Below are 24,791 nucleotides of genomic sequence, written 5' to 3'. Positions count from 1 at the left end.
TGTTTTCATGAGGTTTCCTGCAGCATCATACACTTGTGTGTAAATGTGTTTTCATGAGGTTTTCAAAAATAAAGCTCTCTTGAGGAAAGTGTACCCCTGGGAAAATGTATTCATAATTTATAATATTTATATTCAAGTTCATAGATTTGATATTTATATTCTAGTTGAAAACAGCCCTATGAGGAATTTATAGTAAAGTTCATAAAAAGTTAATAGAATTAAAATTTGATGGAGAATGTCAGACTATTTCATTCAGAAAGACTGTAGGTTAGCTAGCTCATTTAAAATATCCTAAACTTTTTTTTGACCCTGCCTCGTAAAAGAATCGGAACCGTGAATCGGAATCGAAACAAAATCGGAATCGGAATTGGAATCGTTCGAATTCAAACGATACCCAACCCTAACCATCACGCAGTAAAAACAGGAAGATGACACAAGAACTAATGATATGGGGTATGGTAATAAACAGGAACTAACGCTAACAATTCAACAACTATTTACATGTGCTGCTAGGTGGGGAACCTATGAATTTGATTAGATGTACATGTAGGGCTGGGCAATATGGACCAAAACTGATACCCTGGTATTTTTAGTCCGAATGACGGTATACGGTATATACCGCCATCTTAAACAAAATGTGCAAAGTGCTTAAGGTTGCTTAAGTGTTTTATGGCTAGATTACTAGTGTTGAGAGTACTCATATTATTTTTGTTGTAAGTAGTAACATAATGTGTTGTTTATTCTTATAAAGTAATTAGTTAGCGTATTATGTCAAAGCATTTCGTTAATTTTGTTCATTAATGTTAGGTTTATAGCCTCACGCTTGTGCGCAGTGATTGAGGGAGCCTCTACTCGCTCACTGCGGTTAAGACTGCTGGTTGTTCGGTTTGAAACCACTCTTCAGCCACCCACCCGCTAGGGTAGTCTGCACGTGCTATGGGGAGTAGCTAAACATTAGACACACCGAGCAAGCAGCAGAGAGGAGCTAATGCTAGCTGTGGTCCGAAGTTGCTAACAGAACTGAACAACAAACAGATGAGATTTGTGATAAAGTCGCTACATGGAGAGATATATATTCTCAAGCAAATTGGTGTATATAACGCAGTAGTCACTCACCAATTGCCAAATGCAGTCGGTGACCGAAGCATTGTATCACTCGGTAGTCGAGAAGTCGGCACCTGTGCCGCCATATTCTTTTGAAAAGTTTATTGTGTTGTGTCATTGTGCGTCAGAGAACCCAGACTGTAGTAGAGGAGCGCAGGGGAGACGTTCCCTTCACTTCACTTTACCCAGCAATGGGTCTGCTAAGATCCGCTTTCCGGTCAGAATTCGAGGCCGCCGATTTGTGACAATCTGGTTGCTTTATTATTATTTTTGTAGGACACAACTGGACCCATTCATCACTTTACTGCGCAGTGCACACGCTCCTCTCTCTCTGTACTCGCCCAATCACTCACTTACGTCACTCAGCCAACACGTTGACATTCTCGCAAACACACATACTGTACGCTCATAAGTTAACCAGCTCCCCTGTTGTGCACATATAGATACATAACATGTAGATACGTAGACGCGCACACAGCTGCTTGGCTTGATGCCAAATATTAGCGGAGTTAGGACCGCTCATCTAACGTCAACTAGTGCAAGTAAAATTACTGAATTTGGGAACAAATTGCGACAGTTTGTGTTTTATCTTTAACAGATGTGTGTTTTACCTGCTACATGGCTTATCTGGGTACATTTATCCATAGTTTTGTTTTTAGTACTTACTAATAATTGTATTTTTCTTAAAGCACATACCAGGATTGGCAACCATAAATCATGAAGCATTTAATATAATGTAAATAAAGCTTTTTTATTATATTCTAATCTAATTCTTGATTATGGCAGACTATATGTAATATGGACAATGGTAAATTGTTCTTTGAGTGCAACAAGAAAAACACAATGTGTTCAATGCCTTTTAATTTATATTTTAACCTTCTAAAATTGTTCTTTGAGTGCAATAGGAAACATATATTTATTGTATTGCAAGATTTTCTGTTACAATTAAGCCAAAAATGACACTTTTTCGTAGTTCCCTTTATTTGGAAAAGTATCAAAAAGTATTTGAAAAGTATCGATATACATTTTGGTACCGGTACCAAATTATTAGTATCGGGACAACCCTAGTACAGACACTTAACAAACTACTACAACTCTATGTGTTACAACAAGTGGTAACAACAGATAAATCTGTGACAACAACTATTCAGTGGGTGGGCTGTTGCGGTTGGTGTTCTGAGGAAGCACCCACCCCGTCGCACAACTTGACAGGTCTGACTTTTGAGTTGCACACGTGTGGCTCCTCAGCACTCCAACTCCAGAAAAATATATGTTGTTGTTCACAAGTGTTAACTTACGCAGCCAATCATTGCCATCACAGGGCATCGTACAAAGGTGCTTTACTTATGCAGCCAATCAATGTCATAATGCCGCTTTGTGCATTAGTACTTTTGACGTATGTTGGTGCTGACGTGTTTTGCAGGTTGTCTTTTTTTCTGCTGTTTATTTAAAGGTAAAAGTGCATTATAAACTATACTATACAGAGAAGCTTCATATTTAGCAATTACAATAACTGTCCTCAAAATACAATAATTATTAGCTTTTGGTGTTTTCATTGGTCATTTGCTATCTGGCTAAGCTGATCCCCACCCAAATCAGAAGAGGATGTTACCCAAACATACAAGTTACAACCTACTTAACAAGACCTGGGCAATTAATTTGACACTGGGGCCACATTTATAGAAAAAATCTATAGCAAACAAGGTACAGATCGTAAACACACCCATAAACAACTTTACATAGTACACTATTTACATCTGCATTTACTCTTCCTTTTAAAAAGAAAAATACACGTACATTAAAAATAAGTTGAGTCAATTAAACTTCGTGAATTTATTGTATTTTATCCCCTCTCAGTTGTTTAAAAACGGCTACATTAGATAGCAAGTTATGTATAAGGTGTCAGACAGCTGAAGGAACTCTCATTCATTTACTTTGGGAATGTCAGTGAATAAAGAGCTGTGGTCTGTTGTGAGATTTGCCTTGGTTGTAGGTCACGTGAGGTGTCTGCGTCACGAGAATTGCTAATAGTGTAAGCCAAGTTAACTCTTTTGTGTGAAGACGGCCAGAATAAATGAGTCGTACATGAAACAAAGCGCAGCTTCCTCATTAACATGACATGGTGTCACATTTAAGGTCTACACGCCTACAGTGACCCATAGTGTCAAAGTTTGAGCCCCCAGAACTGTTTGATTTTGCCGTAATGAGGCACCCACATATCTGATACAATCACTTTTCTGCAGAATTTTTATTGTAGAAATCTGCTTCCGTGTCGTTCCCTGACACCCGCCTCTCACGCTGGCTGCTCTGTAAACAAACCCGGCCCACTCTGCTTTGCCTCGTCTGGCTGCATAGTGCCTATGATTGCAGTAATAACTCGGATATCACTCAAAAGTGCAGGTCCAACCATTGAAATACTTTATACAGTTCAAGACTTATAATTTGAAAACGGTACTTCATATCATATTTCCAGTTTTGATGTCGAAGGTTTAAAAATATTATTTGGAAATGTCCTGCAGGCCAAATTTAAAAGCTTGCTGGGTCATATTCGGCCCGTGGGCCGTTATTACCCAGGTCTATAAGTATGTTTTGTTGTAAGTGGTCCATTACATGGATTCAATTATTTAAGATGTCAATACACTTCTCAATCAATCAATCAAAAAACCAAATCACTTACGTTAAAATTCATCAAATGGAAGTTACCGCTGTAAAAATGTTAATCCATTACAAGCCAAGTAACTTGTTTTAAGGTCAGTTTTTGGACAGGTGTGATACTTGTGAAAAATAGGGATAGAACAGTGGACGATATCCTTTGTTCGGGTCGTATCACAATTTTGTGGTTATGGTGCAGGTTTGATGTACTCTGTTCTTCTTTTTACCACCCCAGAATACCACGTTTCCCTATAATCCAGACCGTTACCATTTATTAGAAGTAGTAGTAGTTATGTCAGTAGTTCTTACAAAAATATCTGACCCTTGAATTAATGTAAACAAAATATATACTATCTTTATAACCACATGATATCCCATGAATATCAAACTATTCTATTCCATTTCAAACTATACTATTCCATCAAACTTTATCAGCACTAGCATTTTCCTTGTGTGAATAAGAAACAACCAAAGTAAACATGGAGATAAGAGTTTTTGCTCTGGCCGAGTCACCACTGAGAGGCTGTCGGAAAACTGTGGGAAGTGAACGTTTTTTCCTAGCTTGTCTACCTGAATCTTCTCTTCTTACGCTGTCAGTTGACACACCGGTGATGTCGCCGAGGATTACTTGACATGTTGGATGTGTTACCAACAGTGGCGCTGCAAGCGAGGGGGCCCTGTTGCTCCCCTGTGGGGTGTGAGGGCACACCAAGTACTCAGATTACGACCCCAAACCGTGCAATGGTCGTCTTGACCCCAGAGGGCAGAGCCCCGATGATCTTCTTTCCCTTTTCAAGCAACCCAGCGTACCGCCTCGGATGAAGCGCGCCCAACGAGGGCCAGATACTGCTGCGTGTTGCACAGGTCTTGCACATAGGCGCAGTTTTATCTATCACTTTCTTACCGCCGTCATCATAGCTCACACTGAATTTCTTTACTGCTCGCCATGTCGAATGACGAACGCCTCCACGACTCTACTGTTTCTAGCAGATGCTTGAGTTGATTAAAGCTTTTGAATTTGATCGGTGTGCACATTTAAGCCCAAAATGATTATATACCAAAGCTAAATTTAGACAAATTGACATCAAAGCCCAGACTGACTGAAAGTCAGACAGATACTTCTGCAATGACATATAAATCTACAGAAACATCCATGTGCTAAATTATTCTTAGTCTTTTTCTTTTACAAAGTTTTAATGATATGAACATTAGGTTATGCTAGAATTAAAATCACTACAACCTTGATTAACCATGATTATACAGGTTATGCTAGAAGGCAAAGATCATTTATAACCATGGTACAAACGATTGTTTCCTCATAATTGTCAGAGAGATTGCGGATGCTAGTAATTTTCAGGGTGAGCCTATACAGTGGTCGTGCAGGCAGGGAATAGAGAACATGTCTGTTGCCCTTGTTAGAGCTAAACCAGGCACTCTCTATTTGGGATTTCCTTTACCACCCAGTCTTCGTTTCCTGTTGTTGAATTCCCACAACACTTCAGAGAATGTGAAGCATTACTGTTTCATGTTCTCTATAAAGTTTACTAAGGGTCACAACTACTTTAGTCCATCCATCCATCAATGTTCTACCGCTTGTCCCTTTCGGGGTCTTTAGTGCCTGCAAATATTTACAAGATGGTATTTTTCTTTTAAACTTGGAAGGTTGCTATTTTAAAAAACAACATTTTTACCTTACTCTGCTGCAATTAGTTGATCAAAGCAGTTTTAATCTTGCGGTCCATATCTAATTCAGTTGACATACTCATCAGAGGTCCACAGTTTTTTTTTTTAATTAGGAACACTTTGTTGAGAAAAATCATGCATTCCAAGTAGCGAAGATGAAGTTTGAATTAGAGGTGCTTCCAACCTTTTTGAAGAGTATAAGTAATTACTGACATCAAAACCTGGGCCTCTGCCAGATCTCATATGCTGGCTATTAGAGCCCTGCTAATGTGGCCTAATGAGGACCCAAAGTTGACTCCACAGTATTCTCCACCTTCATGCATTTGACTGAATCTTTTTTGGATAATTCAGGGCTAAAATGGAAAAACAGGTAAACAGTTTTTGTTTGTTCTACATCAATCCCAGTTTACAGAAAGGTCTTTACACATTTCCCCCAACTATTTAATTTTGTTAAGTGGTATGGTATTGTACCCTCCTTGGACTAATAACTAAGGCTGCAGCTAACGATTATTTTTCTATCGATTAATCTATGGATTATTTTTTCGATTAATCGGTTAATTTGTAGATTTTTTTCGATTAATCTATAGATTATTTTTCCTTTTACCGATTATTTTTTTATTCAAAATGAAGATGAAAAAATAAATGTAGGCCCGTTTTTTCAAAAGGCATGGCTTTTATTTACAAAAAAAAAGAAGTATGGCCACTCAGTCAAAATTGACAACAACATGACTAAATATTCTGTAACAATGTAAACATTTAAAACTTTTAACATTTAACAAAATTAAAAGTAGCTTATTTGCTTTTTAATGTGCAAATATAAAAGTCAACATCCAGTGCAAATCTTAATATTCTGCAATAGTATAAGCATTTCAAAAGTAAAAGTATTGCTTATTTTGCCTTAAAATGTGCAAAAATAAAGATAAACATCCAATACAAAAAAGTGCAAAACGAAATATTCTGTAACAACAGTGTAAACATTTCAACAAAAGTGAAAGTATTGCTTATTTGCTAAAATGTGCAAAAATAAAGATAAACATCCAATACAAAAACGTGCCAATCTAAATATTCTGGAGCACTGTAAACATTAAGTATTGCTTTTAAAATGTGCAAAATAAACATCCAGTCCAACACAGTACACAATAACCAATTCTACTCATTCCAGTGAGTGACTAACAGTTGTAATGAAGAAAGGTTAGCATGTGTACATGCTCTGCTTCTTTTCATGTTTACAATATTCCCAGTAGCTGAAAATAGGCGCTCAAAAGGGGTCGATGTGGCTGGAACTGAGAGGTAATTAGCCTTCACCTCAAGCCAGGACTGCGAGTGAGCTGAGCTGCAGTTTATATTTCTAGAAGGTCAACAGGCTCATAGTGATGTTACTAGTAGTTGACTGGGAGGTGTTTATTATCATTTGGGGAGAGTCCGCTGCCTGATGCTCACCTGCTAAACACCTATCTACTCCACGCTGAAGCGCTGACTACATGCGCTCTGAATATGCACTGCTGATTGGCTGGTAATGCTATGTGTGTACCAATCAGATGGTTGTGTGGGTGGGACAATGCTGCGTGCTGAGACAGAGGCAGAAGGAGCAATGCTGCTTGTTAAGGCTTTAGCTTTAGCTTAGAAACTCGTTCGGTACACCCCCGTACCGAACCGAAAGCCCCGTACCGAAACGGTTCAATACAAAACACGTACCGTTACACCCCTAGCAGATACAAATGACACATTCATGTTTTTGTGTAATGATGACAACGTATGCTCGCGCGGACGATTGACTAGTTGATGGTTTTCTTTTCAAATGTTCGTTCATAGCCGTTGTGCTGCTATGATAGGCCATTTCCGCTCGACACAGTGTGCATACAACAACATTATTAGGCCGTTTTTGAAATACTCCCACACTTTTGACCACTTTTGGCATGCTTTTCCCCCCTCGCTCGCACCGCTCGCATCGTCTGCTTTGATCGTCTGCTTTGATCGTCTGCTTTGCGCTTCGCCATGACGGTGGTGTGACGTATATATGCGACGCGTCGACGCACAAAAACGGCGTTGACGTATTTACGTAACCGATGACGTCGACTATGTCGACGCGTCGTTTCAGCCTTACTAATAACTCTAGTAGGACTACCTTGGAAAAGGCATTTGTAGATTTGTTAGTGGAAATCTATTCCATGAACAAAATGCCCATGTGTAGAAATGAATTACTTTGAACAATAGGCCTGATACTCCTTTCTACTCCTTTCTGCCCCTTGGCTGCCAGTTCAATTTGTGAAGCTGTTGCTCATCATTAGCAATGCACCCCTGGATCAAAAGATAGAAGCTATGAACATTTAAGTTTTGTTCAAATTGAGCTTATAATAGATTCATACGGATCATGGAATGCTTCAGTGAGATTGTGCTATATTTAAACAGTGCTAAATGCAAATGTTGAAGCACAGGAATGCTCGACAAACACAAACTGCGCATCTTTCTTATAATAGCCACGTTACCACCAAGTTGTCCGTTTCAATTCATTATGCTCTTCTACGGTTTGGATTGGTTGAACTTGATTGTGCTTGCATTTCTACAATGGGTGGTTGGGGAAAATAGTGACAGCTGCATAAGATGTGTGGTACAGATACCACTTTTTCATGTCAGACACCAATATGTGCCTACACTGCAACATTGTATGTCAGCCAATACCAATTAATCAGATACCAACACTAATCAGGGTTTCCCCTAAATTGCCAAATAACCTGTGGCGGTGGAGGTGTGGTTAGGGGCATGGTTAATATGACCTCACCACATGATTTGCTTTGAGGCATAAGCATATATTCTTTATAAAGGCAAAAACATGTGAATATACATTTAAAACAAATATGTTAAGTATAGTTTTAACATACAAATTTTTGTTACATAATATTGTTTTGTTCTATTTTTAAATTGTTGCTGCTTATTACAATGTAATTTCTCGAGAATTTTTTTTTTTTTTTTTTAGAGAATTCTCCAATCCTCTTAATAACATTGACTGGCAACAAATCTAGCATTTATTTTTACAGTTATTGGAGACTGTAATCGTGTTTAGAGACCCTTTACTCCTCTCTCTCCATGTCCGGGACGAAAAGTGACTCGAGCTGCAGTGAGCCTGACATCTTTGCGCTGCAATTTTAAGAAAATGAGATCCACCATTGTCATCTTAATTTGTGAAGATCGCTTTCTGCGGGTATATCTTGGATATATTAAAGTACAACCACAGCGCAGACACGCTGCCTCTGCTTCAGACAACCCCGTGCGTATAGCTTACGTCCTCACAACATTTGGTTTTGGGAGCACTGTTCCAGTAATCAAAGTACTTCTTTTTTCGGCCCAATTTTCGGTGCATCAATATTCAATAGTGTGCAAATAATAAACTATACATAGCCATTCATACTGTAACTACCTGCTGGTGTTAATGTATATGTTAGTGTGTTACGATGGTCATTTTTCCCATGGTCGGCGAACACACCGTGTCGGCGGAGAATGAAGAAGTGTTGTGTCTAGAACTGAAGCACGGACACAGACGTGTGTGCACGGAGGAAATACGTGTTGGAAGTGGGTCGGTTGTTACCATAAAATTGGCAATATAAACTAAAAAAAAAAAGAGCGTCAGACTTTTTTTGTTTTCTTCTGGACGCTACAATACATTATATTACCTTTATTTTGTTAGGTGTGGCGGCTTATATGAAGCCGTGGCACATTGCCACAATCAAATGCATTATGAGGAAACCCTGCTAATCTTTTTTTCTCTTTGTTGCATGTACTTTGCTTAACACAACACCATGTTCAAACTGAAAAAAATATTCTGCTCCCCTGAAAGAAGAAATTGCCCACAACATGACACACACTATGCAATACTGCTGCTGCTGTTTTTTTTTTTAATTTAAACTTAAAACACACATAACGTTTTAATTGCATTTCCGAACGGTCACCAACCAAGCAGTACATTTCAAGGACTGAATAAAGTTAAAAGTTAAAGTTAAAGTACCAATGATTGTCACACACACACACAAGGTGTGGTGAAATTATTCTCTGCATTTGACCCATCACCCTTCATCACCCCCTGGGAGGTGAGGGGAGCAGTGGGCAGCAGCGGTGGCCGCGCCCGGGAATAATTTTAGGTGATTTAACCCTCAATTCCAACCCTTGATCCTGAGTGCCAAGCAGGGAGGTAATGGGTCCCATTTTTATAGTCTTTGGTATGACTCGGCCGGGGTTTGAACTCACAACCTACCGATCTCAGGGAAGTGAAACTTTGTAAACAATTTGTCAATCCGAGTCTTAAAACAAATGAAAAATATTTTAAAAAAATGAGTGTACAGTGAGATACTTCACAGTGTGGTTTAATCCTCAATGAAGCAAGTAGCAATGTTGTATAGAGGAACTTTGACCAGGGTAAACAGCTTGGCAGATCTTTGAATTGGCATTTTAACTTTGCTAGCAAACATAGAACACTGGGGTCCAAACTTGATTTTCCTAACTCAGGCGTTTCATAAGGCACCCCTTTAAGTCCTCTCCTTTTTGTCCGTTACACAATTTTTCATTAGAAATGTGATTTATAACTATAAAGTTTTGTTGTAGCTTGTTTACTTTAGATGCAGTCAGTCGTCACTTGTTCAGCTTCTTTAGTTATACTAGTAGTGTTCATCAAGGTTACATTTTAGGGTCATCTCTTTTTCATAATTGTGGGCTATTCAACTGGTGGGCCAGAAGTTAAATGAAAACAAACTTTGTGTTCTGCAGCAGATTCTTTGACTAACTTTTTTGTGGAAGGTCCTTAAAAACAGTAGAGCGCTCCTTTAAGTCTGACAAAATCAAAAATCTACTGTAGAGGACACTGGTTCTCTGAAATATACAAAATAAGATTAATAGTGAAGGGAGAAATCTGGGCCCTTGGTCCTTAACTTTCTGGAAATGTGGCCCCCAAAACAATATAGTTGAATATCCCTGGTACAGAGGGTGCTCGCATTCAAAAAAGCTGCAACCCCGACCTCTTTCTGGTTCAACAATGTAAGCTACGCTGCACTGATACATACGCATGCAAAACAAGGATAATGTTATGTTACAAAAGCATATGTTTGGAAAATCGTATGACTTCACTCACCGGTTCAACTGGTATATAGCAACCGGTATAGCATGTTTTTAAATGCTTTCGGTCTCAGAAGATCTCTTTTTTGTTTGTGCATGTGTGACAAGCATGTAAGCAGCTATAACATAAAAATCCTACCTGACTTCTTAAGGCTCTTGCCAATTAACAATAAATGTCACTTCCAACACAAGGAACTTGTATTTTGGTAGATGTATGTAGAAATTATATACTGAAGTGACAGCTGGTTGCATCAGCTCTGTACTATTTTAATGTTTTTTATGTCCTTTGTATTCTTTCAAGGATTTTAGGAGTTTTATATGTCATACTCGTACACATTTACACATTTAATGTGTCCCTCTTTTTTCATGTTTTTTTACCTTATTTTTTGTGGACTTTTTGTATCTGCACTGCAACCACATAATTTCCCCATTGTGGGATGAATAAAAGTCTATCCGATCCTTATTGTTTTTCAGAAAGATTAGTATTTCAGCCTTCTTGCTGTCATTTTGTTTCTCCTTTCATCGATATTAATGGAGCTTGCTGAAGACACTCTCTCCACTCTTGAAGGTGCACAAATAAATTCAAAACCACAATGTATTAAATAATGTGTTGTGGCTCTATTTTCTTCTAATGTCCGTAAAAACTCTACATACTAAGTCATGATTTTGGAAATATGTCCAATGCTGCTGCTGCTCTTTGACACTTGCTTTGCTCAAATTGTGCAATACTTTCCCCTTACATGACATAACTCCACACAACTGTAGGCTTATTGACTTACACTTTTGCAATTGTTTTAGATACTGTAGCTACAGTGCATGTTACACTATACATTGTTGATGTAGTTGAATAGTCTTATATTATTACAAGTTACATTTCAATTATCTTACTGTTGTCAATTGCTGCTGTTTGTTTGCATTTTTGTACTGTAGTGGTAAGCACCACAGCAATTGTGTTGCTTGAATGCACAAGGACAATAAAGGCAATTCTATTCCATCTATTGACGGTTTCGGTGTTTGATCGGATCGGAGGGATTATATATATTTTTCCAATATCTGTAAATAGTTCAACACCATATTGTAATAATAGTGAGACTGTGTGTAGCTTGTTTTCATGAATTTAACATCAAGAACTTGAGCTACAAACCCCGTTTCCATATGAGTTGGGAAATTGTGTTAGATGTTAATATAAACGGAATACAATGATTTGCAAATCATTTTCAACCCATATTCAGTTGAATATGCTACAAAGACAACATATTTGATGTTCAAACTGATAAACATTTTTTTTTTTGCAAATAATCATTAACTTTAGAATTTGATGCCAGCAACACGTGACAAAGACGTTGGGAAAGGTGGCAATAAATACTGATAAAGTTGAGGAATGCTCATCAAACACTTATTTGGAACATCCCACAGGTGAACAGGCAAATTGGGAACAGGTGGGTGCCATGATTGGGTATAAAAGTAGATTCCATGAAATGCTCAGTCATTCACAAACAAGGATGGGGCGAGGGTCACCACTTTGTCAACAAATGCATGAGCAAATTGCTGAACAGTTTAAGAAAAACCTTTCTCAACCAGCTATTGCAAGGAATTTAGGGATTTCACCATCTACGGTCCGTAATATCATCAAATGGTTCAGAGAATCTGGAGAAATCACTGCACGTAAGCAGCTAAGCCCGTGACTTTCGATCCCTCAGGCTGTACTGCATCAACAAGCGACATCTGTGTGTAAAGGATATCACCACATGGGCTCAGGAACACTTCAGAAACCCACTGTCAGTAACTACAGTTGGTCGCTACATCTGTAAGTGCTAGTTAAAACTCTCCTATGCAAGTCAAAAACCGTTTATCAACAACACCCAGAAACGCCGTCGGCTTCGCTGGGCCTGAGCTCAGCTAAGATGGACTGATACAAAGTGGAAAAGTGTTCTGTGGTCTGACGAGTCCACATTTCAAATTGTTTTTGGAAACTGTGGACGTTGTGTCCTTCGGACCAAAGAGGAAAAGAATCATCCGGATTGTTATAGGCGCAAAGTTGAAAAGCCAGCATCTGTGATGGTATGGTGGTGTATTAGTGCCCAAGACATGGGTAACTTACACATCTGTGAAGGCGCCATTATTTCTGAAAGGTACATACAGGTTTTGGAGCAACATATGTTGCCATCCAAGCAACGTTACCATGGACGCCCCTGCTTAGTTCACCAAGACAATGCCAAGCCATGTGTTACATCAACGTGGCTTCATAGTAAAAGAGTGCGGGTACTAGACTGGCCTGCCTGTAGTCCAGACCTGTCTCCCATTGAAAATGTGTGGCGCATTATGAAGCCTAAAATACCAAAACGGAGACCCCCGGACTGTTGAACAACTTAAGCTGTACATCAAGCAAGAATGGGAAAGAATTCCACCTGAGAAGCTTAAAATGTGTCTCCTCAGTTCCCAAACGTTTACTGAGTGTTGTTAAAATGAAAGGCCATGTAACACAGTGGTGAACATGCCCTTTCCCAACTACTTTGGCACGTGTTGCAGCCATGACATTCTAAGTTAATTATTATTTGCCAAAAAAAAATAAAGTTTATGAGTTTGAACATCAAATATCTTATCTTTGTAGTGCATTCAATTGAATATGGGCTGAAAAGGATTTGCAAATCATTGTATTCCGTTTATATTTACGTCTAACACAATTTCCCAACTCATATGGAAACAGGGTTTGTAAATTTAGAAATAGTAGCTGTTACGAGGGGAAATTACACTGGATGACATTTGAATTAGGATAAAGTAGCTTCTTTCTGTCCAATTTACAAAACGCATTGGTATTTGAATAAAGGTAAATGTGGTTGCTACACTTGATTGAGTGTGTCACTCTGCCTGCAAAGAAGCTTCTAAGTCGATAGGGCTGTTTTCCTTAAACAGAAAGCCAATAAAGACTGACAGAGAGAAATTACTCGCTTAACCATCCACTAGTCCGCCTCCACATCGTCTTAAATTATCTCACAGTACAGTGTGATGTTCCTCCCACCATGGGAACATTTCACATTTGAACTGATATGGTACCAATACATTTTTGGTACTTTTGTGTGTGTTCATGTGGTAATAAATGTGTATTTGTTCAGTAATACAATCTACAATTTTTTATTTAACATTTACAATTGAGCTGATAATGATAACTGTGCTATCTTGTTTTCTTACACAAGTTCCAAGTTTCATTTGTAAGTTTGTTTACATTTCAGTTTGTCCTTTGTGTGTTGCCATAGTCAGGAAGTAGTCTTTGCCATTAAGTTGAATGTGCCAGTCTTGTTTTTTGTTGAATCCTGCAAAGTGTGTATATTGTAAGTATTGTATTCATTACACACCAGCTTTTTAGTTTTAATGTGCACCTTAGTTGTAGTTTTAAATACCAAATTAGGTGGTGTTGAAATAGCTATGTAACATCGCTAATGCTAATAAGTATCAGGTATATGGCATATCTAATTTGAATTAGCATCGAGCTAGCAAATTTGAAAAAGTGTAGCCTTACTTTTGAGTGCTTTTTATCAGGCATGCTTCCTTTGTTGGCATGAACAGTTGTACCATTACCTACTGTAGAGGCAGTACGCTATGAATACACCTGTTTGCCCACCAAGTGCTTGAGCTGGTGCCAAGTCTGCAATCGGACATGACAGAAATTATACCCATCCCTATTCTCACCATCCAAAAACATGGATATTAAGTAAAGTAAGTGAAGTCCAAATTATTCATAGGTTTGTGTCTGAGGTGTGAATGATTGTTTGTCTATAGAGTATGTATGACTTGTCCAGGGTGTACCCCACCTCTTTCCTTAGTTGTGCTAGGCTATATATCACTTATAAACAGGATAAACTATAGAAAATCAGAATCAGCTTTATGGCCAAGTATGTTTAATGAATTCCATGTAGATGTGAGCATGTTTAATGTGTCATTAATTATTTATTTTATCTTCTGTCTCCAGTGGTCTTCCAAGGAGAGTGTTGCTATTTATTTGACCTTATTTTTTTCCCCCCTTTTTTGTACACTTTAATCTAATTTAAATACATATTTTCTCCTGAATTCCTGCTTCCATCACTCATCTGACAGATTTGATACCTGGACAACTGTGTTTTTTTTAATTACTTAATTTGTAAGTCTTGCATGTATACACATTTATTAATGTTCATATACAGTATTTTAAATACCCAAATGCCTCTTACGCTACACAAATCCAGAAATTGTAATTAGTCTCTTGCCACTCTGGAATAAATCAGAGTCTCATTAGCATGGTAGCCACAATTAAGGCTGCAGCTAACGATTATTTTTCTATCGATTAATCTATAGATTATTTTTTCGATTGATCGGTTAATCTATAGATTATTTTTTCGATTAACCTATAGATTATTTTTCCTTTTACCGATTATTTTTTTATTCAAAATGAAGATGAAAAAATAAATGTAGGCCCCTTTTTTCAAAAGGCATGGCTTTTATTTACAAAAAAAAGAAGTATGGCCACTCAGTCAACATTGACAACAACATGACTAAATATTCTGTAACAATGTAAACATTTAAAACTTTTAACATTTAACAAAATTAAAAGTAGCTTATTTGCTTTTTAATGTGCAAATATAAAAGTCAACATCCAGTGCAAATCTTAATATTCTGCAATAGTATAAGCATTTCAAAAGTAAAAGTATTGCTTATTTTGCTTTAAAATGTGCAAAAATAAAGATAAACATCCAATACAAAAAAGTGCAAAACGAAATATTCTGTAACAACAGTGTAAACATTTCAACAAAAGTGAAAGTATTGCTTATTTGCTAAAATGTGCAAAAATAAAGATAAACATCCAATACAAAAAAGTGCCAATCTAAATATTCTGGAGCACTGTAAACATTAAGTATTGCTTTTAAAATGTGCAAAATAAACATCCAGTCCAACACAGTACGCAATAACCAATTCTACTCATTCCAGTGAGTGACTAACAGTTGTAATGAAGAAAGGTTAGCATGTGTACATGCTCTGCTTCTTTTCATGTTTACAATATTCCCAGCAGCTGAAAATAGGCGCTCAAAAGGGGTCGATGTGGCTGGAACTGAGGTAATTAGCCTTCACCTCAAGCCAGGACTGCGAGTGAGCTGAGCTGCAGTTTATATTTCTAGAAGGTCAACAGGCTCATAGTGATGTTACTAGTAGTTGACTGGGAGGTGTTTATTATCATTTGGGGAGAGTCCGCTGCCTGATGCTCACCTGCTAAACACCTATCTACTCCACGCTGAAGCGCTGACTACATGCGCTCTGAATACGCACTGCTGATTGGCTGGTAATGCTATGTGTGTACCAATCAGATGGTTGTGTGGGTGGGACAATGCTGCGTGCTGAGACAGAGGCAGAAGGAGCAATGCAGCTTGTTAAGGCTTTAGCTTTAGCTTAGAAACTCGTTCGGTATACCCCCGTACCGAACCGAAAGCCCCGTACCGAAACGGTTCAATACAAAACACGTACCGTTACACCCCTAGCAGATACAAATGACACATTCATGTTTTTGTGTAATGATGACAACGTATGCTCGCGCGGACGATTGACTAGTTGATGGTTTTCTTTTCAAATGTTCGTTCCTAGCCGTTGTGCTGCTATGATAGGCCATTTCCGCTCGACACAGTGTGCATACAACAACATTATTAGGCCGTGTATTGAAATACTCCCACACTTTTGACCACTTTTGGCATGCTTTTCCCCCCTCGCTCGCACCGCTCGCATCGCCTGCTTTGATCGTCTGCTTTGATCGTCTGCTTTGATCGTCTGCTTTGCGCTCCGCCATGACGGTAGTGTGACGTAAATATGCGACGCGTCGACGCACAAAAACGGCGTCGACGTATTTACGTAACCGATGATGCATCGTTTCAGCCTTAGCCACAATCCTCGTGTGCCTCTTAATACCACGTGTGAGGTCATACTGAGATTTGAGATATTGATTGAATGGTTTGAACTCTGACACACACATGACATAATTATTTATTTATTAATTATTATTATTTACATATTTTAGTTGGGGCTGGTGTTTTTATATATATATGACGGGAAGGAATCATCCGGGAGGAACTCAGAGTAAAGCCGCTGCTCCTCCACATTGAGAGGAGCCAGATGAGGTGGTTCGGGCATCTGCTCAGGATGCCACCCGAACGCCTCCCTAGGGAGGTGTTTAGGGCACGTCCGACCGGCAGGACACGTTGGGAAGACTATGTCTCCCGACTGGCCTGGGAACACCTTAGGATCCCCCGGGAGGAGCTGGACGAAGTGGCTGGGGAGAGGGAAGTCTGGGCTTTTCTGCTTAGGCTGCTGCCCCCGTGACCCGACCTCGGATAAGTGGAAGAAAATGGATGGATGGATATATATATATGTATTATCATTATACCGTTTGCTGTTATATCCCTCGTCCATTAACAATTAAAAAGTCAAGGGCGGTCACGGCATGTTCTTGCTGAAAATTTTGGTCAATTTTTTAGGGCTTATGGCAAATAAGGGCGGTCGCGGAAAGTTCTGTGGTCAGATGAAACAAAATTTTAGCTGTTTGGCCACAAAACCCAGCAAAATGTTTGGAGGAGAAAATGTTTTGGCCTACCGTCAAGCATGGTGATGGTGATATTATGCCCTGGGCCTGTTTTGCTGCCAATGGAACTGGTGCTTTAAATGGGACAATGAAAAAGGAGGATTACCTACAAACTTTTCAGGACGACCTAAATGTATGTATGTATGTATGTATGTATGTACACTACCGTTCAAAAATTTAGGGTCACCCAAACAATTTTGTGGAATAGCCTTAATTTCTAAGAACAAGAATAGACTGTCGATTTTCAGATGAAAGTTCTCTTTTTCTGGCCATTTTGAGCGTTTAATTGACCCCACAAATGTGAATCTCCAGAAACTCAATCTGCTCAAAGGAAGGTCAGTTTTGTAGCTTCTGTAATTGGCTAAACTGTTTTCAGATGTGTGAACATGATTGCACAATGGTTTTCTAATCATCAATTAGCCTTCTGAGCCAATGAGCAAACACATTGTACCATTAAAACACTGGAGTGATAGTTGCTGGAAATGGGCCTCTATACACCTATGTAGATATTGCACCAAAAACCAGACATTTGCAGCTAGAATAGTCATTTACCACATTAGCAATGTATAGAGTGTATTTCTTTAAAGTTAAGACTAGTTTAAAGTTATCTTCATTGAAAAGTACATTGCTTTTCCTTCAAAAATAAGGACATTTCAATGTGACCCCAAACTTTTGAACGGTAGTGTATATATATATATATATATATATATATATATATATATATATATATATATATATATATATATATATATATATATATATATATATATATATATATATATATATATATATATATGTATATATATATATATATATATATATATATATATATATATATATATATATATATATATATATATATATATATATATATATATATATATATATGTATATATATATATATATATAAAAAATACTTCTCCCTATCGGCGTATTATGGATACCCCCAAACAATGTTCCCTCGTATTTCCATCTGATTTGCAGGTGTGTAATTTGTTGTGAGTTCATGTTCTGTGTTGGTTTTGTTCTTTGAACAAGGTGATGCTCACGCACGGTTAATTTTGTGCACCAGTACAAAACCATATAACTTTGTCTTGAATTTGAAAAAAAAAGCATTTTATTTTTCACTAATGAAGGGTTTGGTGAATATGAAACTGGTGGGGTTCGGTACCTCCAACAAGGTTAAGAACCACTGTTTTAGACAAATGATTTACGTCCTCAACCCTGGTTACACTCTTCCCTCGAGGACCCATTCTACCAAAGTGATGGAGAGGAAGTACGAGCAGACATTCCAAGCAGTGTAGACTGACATAAAAGCCACCTCGAGCAAAATTGCTATCACTACTGATGTGTGGACAAGGGTAGCCACGGAAGCCTACTTTGGCAATACATGCCATTACATTGGAGACGAATGGAACATGAAATCAATCTGCCTTAGGACCATGCCACTAGAGGAAAGACATTCAGCATCCAACATTGCAGAATGGTTGGAATAGGTAGTAGCCAGGTTTGAAATTCCCCCAAGAAAAATAATTTCTATTGTGCATGACAATGGTGCACTTTATAAGAAAAAACAGTTTTGTAACATTTTCCTTGTTTTATTTGGCAAGTTGAAAGAACATGGTGCCAGTATGCTGTTTTTTTTAATAAAATACTGGAAAGGATAGAAATGTAGTTTGTCTTTTTTATCCAATTATTAATCGATTATTCAAAGTAATAATTGACAGATTAATTGATGATCAAATTAGTTGTTAGTTGCAGCTCTACATGTACGTATGTATGTAGGTATGTATGTGTATGTGTGTGTGTGTGTGTGTATTTATATAAGTAATTTATGCCCATGTTTTCTTTTTAATAATCTTTACTGTCATCTGTCTTACTGTCGTTTTTGTATACTCATTTCTATATTTCCTATGTTTAGGTGGTCTGGGCAGAGCAGCAGGTGGTCAAAGAGAGGAAAAAAAGGGATATCTTTCTAGAACCTTTCGATCCGCAATTCAAAGACCAGTGGTACTTGGTGAGTTACATCTTTGCTTATCATCAAATACAATCGCAAGAGTGTGTATTAAGTGTGAACGTGAACTTAAAGTCAATAGCAATAATTAAATTTGGGGACAAAATGTTTCCCCTAAGTGTAAAGACAATCTTCAGTGAATCTATTATGTCTGCTCTAAGGAAAGTGTTCGTCTTAGCGGCGCAAACACACATATGAATGACTTTGCCCCAAAGGGATGCAGTTTTGCTTTTGAACACAAATAACTTTTCGTTCTAATCTATGTTCTTTGCTTTTTTTCCAAGTGGATTATCTAACCATTTAAATTTCAATCTTGAAGTTCATATAATGGATTTTCACAGTCCACTTGAAGTTCACTGTAATGTCAGGATGCTAAACCGCATCAGTACCTTCCTCCTGAGACTTACTATTTAACATCACTCTATGAGGTTATACTTCAGGCTGAGGGAGATGTGTTGTCATGCAACACAACTACTTAGTTGTTGTTCAAAAGGTGCACTCTGTTATGTAGTGCATTTTATAAGCTAACACATGAAATGAATACAACATTCTGGTTGTCTCAGGAGAGCAAACTGCCATATTTTGACAACATTTAATAGAATTATACTTAAAAACTCAAAAGACACAATAAGGTGTGATACAACAAAATACACATACTGATCATTAAAGATGTAAAAGCAATTTGCATTTCTATTTCTAAATATGACGGTATAGGGTTGCTAAGCGTCTGTAAGAGGCAAGTGACAATAGAAAACTGGAGCAACACCTCAAAGCCTTTTCACCGCTGGGACCAGCTGTGCTTTGATCAGAATGTAAACATGCATTTTTCAACATGGCTACAAAAGACCTCAATGCCTTCCACTGCTGTCGGTTTTATTTTGTCATTCATATGAGGGGTGGTTAATCCTGCCCTGTTGTTTACTTAGCTGAAAAAGAATGGCTGAATAGAAAAGGTAAACCAGCAAAATGACACATTGACTTCACTCTTTAACTTCCAATGTAATGCTTCTACTTGTCTTTATCACCAGTTTCAAGTCTGTGGCGAGAAGCAGCAGCTGTAACATGAGTGTGAGGGAAAAAAAATCGCAGTGTCTGTCCTGTAATAGTGTTTTGCTATTGGTCCTTTAATAATGCCACTTGACACGTTAATGCAGTAATGTTCGAGACAAAGCTGAGGTTGTGTGTACGTGAACATGAGTTCTGTATTGTATTGACTAGATCGAGACCAACTATTACTATACATTCGCACAATGAGTACAATAATATATATATTTTGCTAAACTTTAATCTCAAGTTTGGTTTGATATTACTCATGGGGCCCAGGGGCACAGCCAAAGTAACTTGGAAGGTTTGGCCATGGCCATGCTCTTGATGTAGCAACCTGGAGATCAGGGATTCTAACACTTTTTCAGCAGGAAAGCTACTTTTCAAATGACCACATCAAGGTCATCTACCTCATCTTCGTGTGTGCGTGCGTGCGCATATGTATACATACATGTATATGTATGTATGTACACTACCGTTCAAAAGTTTGGGGTCACATTGAAATGTCCTTATTTTTGAAGGAAAAGCACTGTACTTTTCAATGAAGATAACTTTAAACTAGTCTTAACTTTAAAGAAATACACTCTATACATTGCTAATGTGGTAAATGACTATTCTAGCTGCAAATGTCTGGTTTTTGGTGCAATATCTACATAGGTGTATAGAGGCCCATTTCCAGAAACTATCACTCCAGTGTTCTAATGGTACAATGTGTTTGCTCATTGGCTCAGAAGGCTAATTGATGATTAGAAAACCCTTGTGCAATCATGTTCACACATCTGAAAACAGTTTAGCTCGTTACAGAAGCTACAAAACTGACCTTCCTTTGAGCAGATTGAGTTTCTGGAGCATCACATTTGTGGGGTCAATTAAACGCTCAAAATGGCCAGAAAAAGAGAACTTTCATCTGAAACTCGACAGTCTATTCTTGTTCTTAGAAATGAAGGCTATTCCACAAAATTGTTTGGGTGACCCCAAACTTTTGAACGGTAGCGTATGTATGTTTATATGCATGCATATATACAGTATGTGTATATACTGTATGTATGTATGTGTGTATATATGTATGCATATATACATATATACATACATATATATTAGGGGTGTGGGAAAAAATCGATTCAAATTCGAATCACGATTCTCACGTTGTGCGATTCAGAATCGATTCTAATTTTTTTTTTAATCGATTTTTTTAAAAATTTTATTTCTTGAATTGTTTTTTTTTAAATTTATTTTATTTTTATTTTTTTAATTAATCAATCCAACAAAACAATACACAGCAATACCATAACAATGCAATCCAATTCCAAATCCAAACCCGACCCAGCAACACTCAGAACTGCAACAAACAGAGCAATTGAGAGGAGACACAAACACGACACAAAACAAACCAAAAGTAGTGAAACAAAAATGAATATTATCAACAACAGTATCGATATTAGTTACAATTTCAACTAGGGATGATACTCGAAACCGGTTTTCCCGGTTGTTCGATAAGAAAAGAACCGAGTCCTCAGACTCGAATCCCTTTTTGAGAACCGGTACCCGTTATCGAGACCACTAAAGTAAAGAAAAAGAGTTGCTTCTTTATTCGAATCGCTAGGAATGAATCCCGTCCCGACCAGAAATGCCCCTTGAGACATCACAAGAAATGACGTCACGTAGCTCAGTCATTAGGCGCAGATAGGGAAAGCAGGAAAAACAATGGAGATGAAAAAGCGCTCCAAGGTGTAAAAAAGTTCAAAACAAAAGGTATAATCAAATGAATAACTTTACTGAGAGATTTGAGAAGGGTACAAACACATGACGAACACTTTTACGACCAACCGGAAACAAAGCAACCAGGCTAGCAACGCACCTCTTTTACGGCAGCTGTCGCAACGTTCTTAAAGCAACCGCAGCACATACATATATATACAACATATATGACATCTCCCTTTTTTAACTTTTGTTTTTCTTTCCTTGTAAACAAAACAAAATCACACTGTATATGTGTTGTCTGTCTAATTATAAATAATGCAGACGAGGTGTGTTGGCTGAGTTCTTGACGTTTACTTTCACAGCGTGCTCGTAACCTCATTCTTAGCTGCCGGGTGACGACATGCAACAACACTTTTCGGGGCTACCGCGCATGCTCGTCACTCCCGTTGCATGCTTGGTAGTGTAGTTGTTATTTTCCCTAGTTCATAACATCACATCTTTCCCCCTATAAAGAAATAATGTTAACTCAATAAAGTGTATTTCTTTTTTTAGCTTTAACTTTTCATTTTTTAGCATTGTAACTACATTTGCAAACAACTTTTCTCTTCATAGAATTTTCTTTCAATAAAGAAATAAAGTGCAAAAATGTCAAAGCATCATAACAAACAGTTATGTCAAATAGCAGCACAAGTGCACTTTTTGGAGAGCTGTATTTTCAGTTTTGTCCCCAAGGGACTGATTTTATTTAACACTATATTATTATTTATACACCTATAGTGATCACAGAGACAGGTTGTTTTTGTGTTACTGTATATATTTGTTTTTCTGAAAAAATCCCACTTAATATACTTTGGGTAAAAACAGTCAATATTTATTTATTTTATTTTATTTTTTTAGGGGGGTAACAGTCAATATTTATTTATTTATTATATTTAATGTTTTTCTTATATAATAAAAGTGAGCTTTTGTTAAACCAAATATTGTGTTTTTTTCCATATACAACAACCTATCTGGACTCGATAAGAGAATCGATAAGGAATCGGTTCGATAAGAGGATTCGATAATAGGCTCGAACTCGATAATTTATAATCAAACATCATCCCTAATTTCAACATAGCAGTGATTAAAAATCCCTCATTGACATTATCATTAGACATTTATAAAAAAAAAAAAAGTGTCACAGTGGCTTACACTTGCATCGCATCTCATAAGCTTGACAACACACTGTGTCCAATATTTTCACAAAGATAAAATAAGTCATATTTTTGGTTCATTTAATAGTTAAAACAAATTTACATTATTGCTATCAGTTGATAAAACATTGTCCTTTACAATTATAAAAGCTTTTTACAAAAATCTACAACTCTGCTTGCATGTCAGCAGACTGGGGTAGATCCTGCTAAAATCCTATGTATTGAATGAATAGAGAATCTTTTTGAATCGGGAAAAAATCGTTTTTGAGTCGAGAATCGTGTTGAATTGAAAAAAAAATTATTTTGAATTGAATCGTGACCCCAAGAGTCGATATTGAATCCAATCGTGGGACACCCAAAGATTCACAGCCCTAATATATATGTATGTATATGTATATATACATGTATGTATGTATGTATGTATGTATGTATGTGTGTGTGTGTGTATGTATACAAATATATATGTGTATGTATGTTTGTATGCATATGCATATACAGGTAAAAGCCAGTAAATTAGAATATTTTGAAAAACTTGATTTATTTCAGTAATTGCATTCAAAAGGTGTAACTTGTACATTATATTTATTCATTGCACACAGACTGATGCATTCAAATGTTTATTTCATTTAATTTTGATGATTTGAAGTGGCAACAAATGAAAATCCAAAATTCCGTGTGTCACAAAATTAGAATATTACTTAAGGCTAATACAAAAAAGGGATTTTTAGAAATGTTGGCCAACTGAAAAGTATGAAAATGAAAAATATGAGCATGTACAATACTCAATACTTGGTTGGAGCTCCTTTTGCCTCAATTACTGCGTTAATGCGGCGTGGCATGGAGTCGATGAGTTTCTGGCACTGCTCAGGTGTTATGAGAGCCCAGGTTGCTCTGATAGTGGCCTTCAACTCTTCTGCGTTTTTGGGTCTGGCATTCTGCATCTTCCTTTTCACAATACCCCACAGATTTTCTATGGGGCTAAGGTCAGGGGAGTTGGCGGGCCAATTTAGAACAGAAATACCATGGTCCGTAAACCAGGCACGGGTAGATTTTGCGCTGTGTGCAGGCGCCAAGTCCTGTTGGAACTTGAAATCTCCATCTCCATAGAGCAGGTCAGCAGCAGGAAGCATGAAGAGCTCTAAAACTTGCTGGTAGACGGCTGCGTTGACCCTGGATCTCAGGAAACAGAGTGGACCGACACCAGCAGATGACATGGCACCCCAAACCATCACTGATGGTGGAAACTTTACACTAGACTTCAGGCAACGTGGATCCTGTGCCTCTCCTGTCTTCCTCCAGACTCTGGGACCTCGATTTCCAAAGGAAATGCAAAATTTGCTTTCGTCAGAAAACATGACTTTGGACCACTCAGCAGCAGTCCAGCTCTTTTTTTCCTTAGCCCAGGTGAGACGCTTTTTGCGCTGTTTCTTGGTCAACAGTGGCTTGACACGAGGTATGCGGCAGTTGAAACCCATGTCTTTCAAGCGTCTCTTGGTGGTGGATCTTGAAGCACTGACTCCAGCAGCTGTCCACTCCTTCTGAATCTTCCCCACATTTTTGAATGGGTTTTTTTTCACAATCTTGACCAGGGCGCGGTGATCCCTATCGCTTGTACACTTTTTCTGACCACAGTTTTTCCTTCCCTTTGCCTCTCCATTAATGTGTTTGGACACAGAGCCCTGAGAACAGCCAGCCTCTTCAGCAA

The 24,791-nt window shown here is 37.8% G+C and overlaps 1 protein-coding gene across 2 annotated transcripts in view; it reads left to right on the top strand.

Moving 5' to 3' along the window:
- The window catches only part of furina (furin (paired basic amino acid cleaving enzyme) a), a 221,868-nt gene that overhangs the window by 98,852 nt on the left and 98,225 nt on the right, over positions 1–24,791 (top strand). For both annotated transcript variants that reach the window (XM_062027377.1, XM_062027385.1), the window contains exon 4: positions 19,056–19,151. In XM_062027377.1, the coding sequence (XP_061883361.1) occupies positions 19,056–19,151 (96 nt within the window). The remainder of the gene's footprint in view (positions 1–19,055; positions 19,152–24,791) is intronic.

Source organism: Entelurus aequoreus, linkage group LG02 (genome assembly GCF_033978785.1).
Source record: "Entelurus aequoreus isolate RoL-2023_Sb linkage group LG02, RoL_Eaeq_v1.1, whole genome shotgun sequence".
Taxonomy (NCBI): Eukaryota; Metazoa; Chordata; class Actinopteri; order Syngnathiformes; family Syngnathidae; genus Entelurus; species Entelurus aequoreus.
The sequence above is the reverse complement of the archived record's forward strand: the minus strand, read 5'-3'. Positions and strand labels throughout refer to the sequence as shown.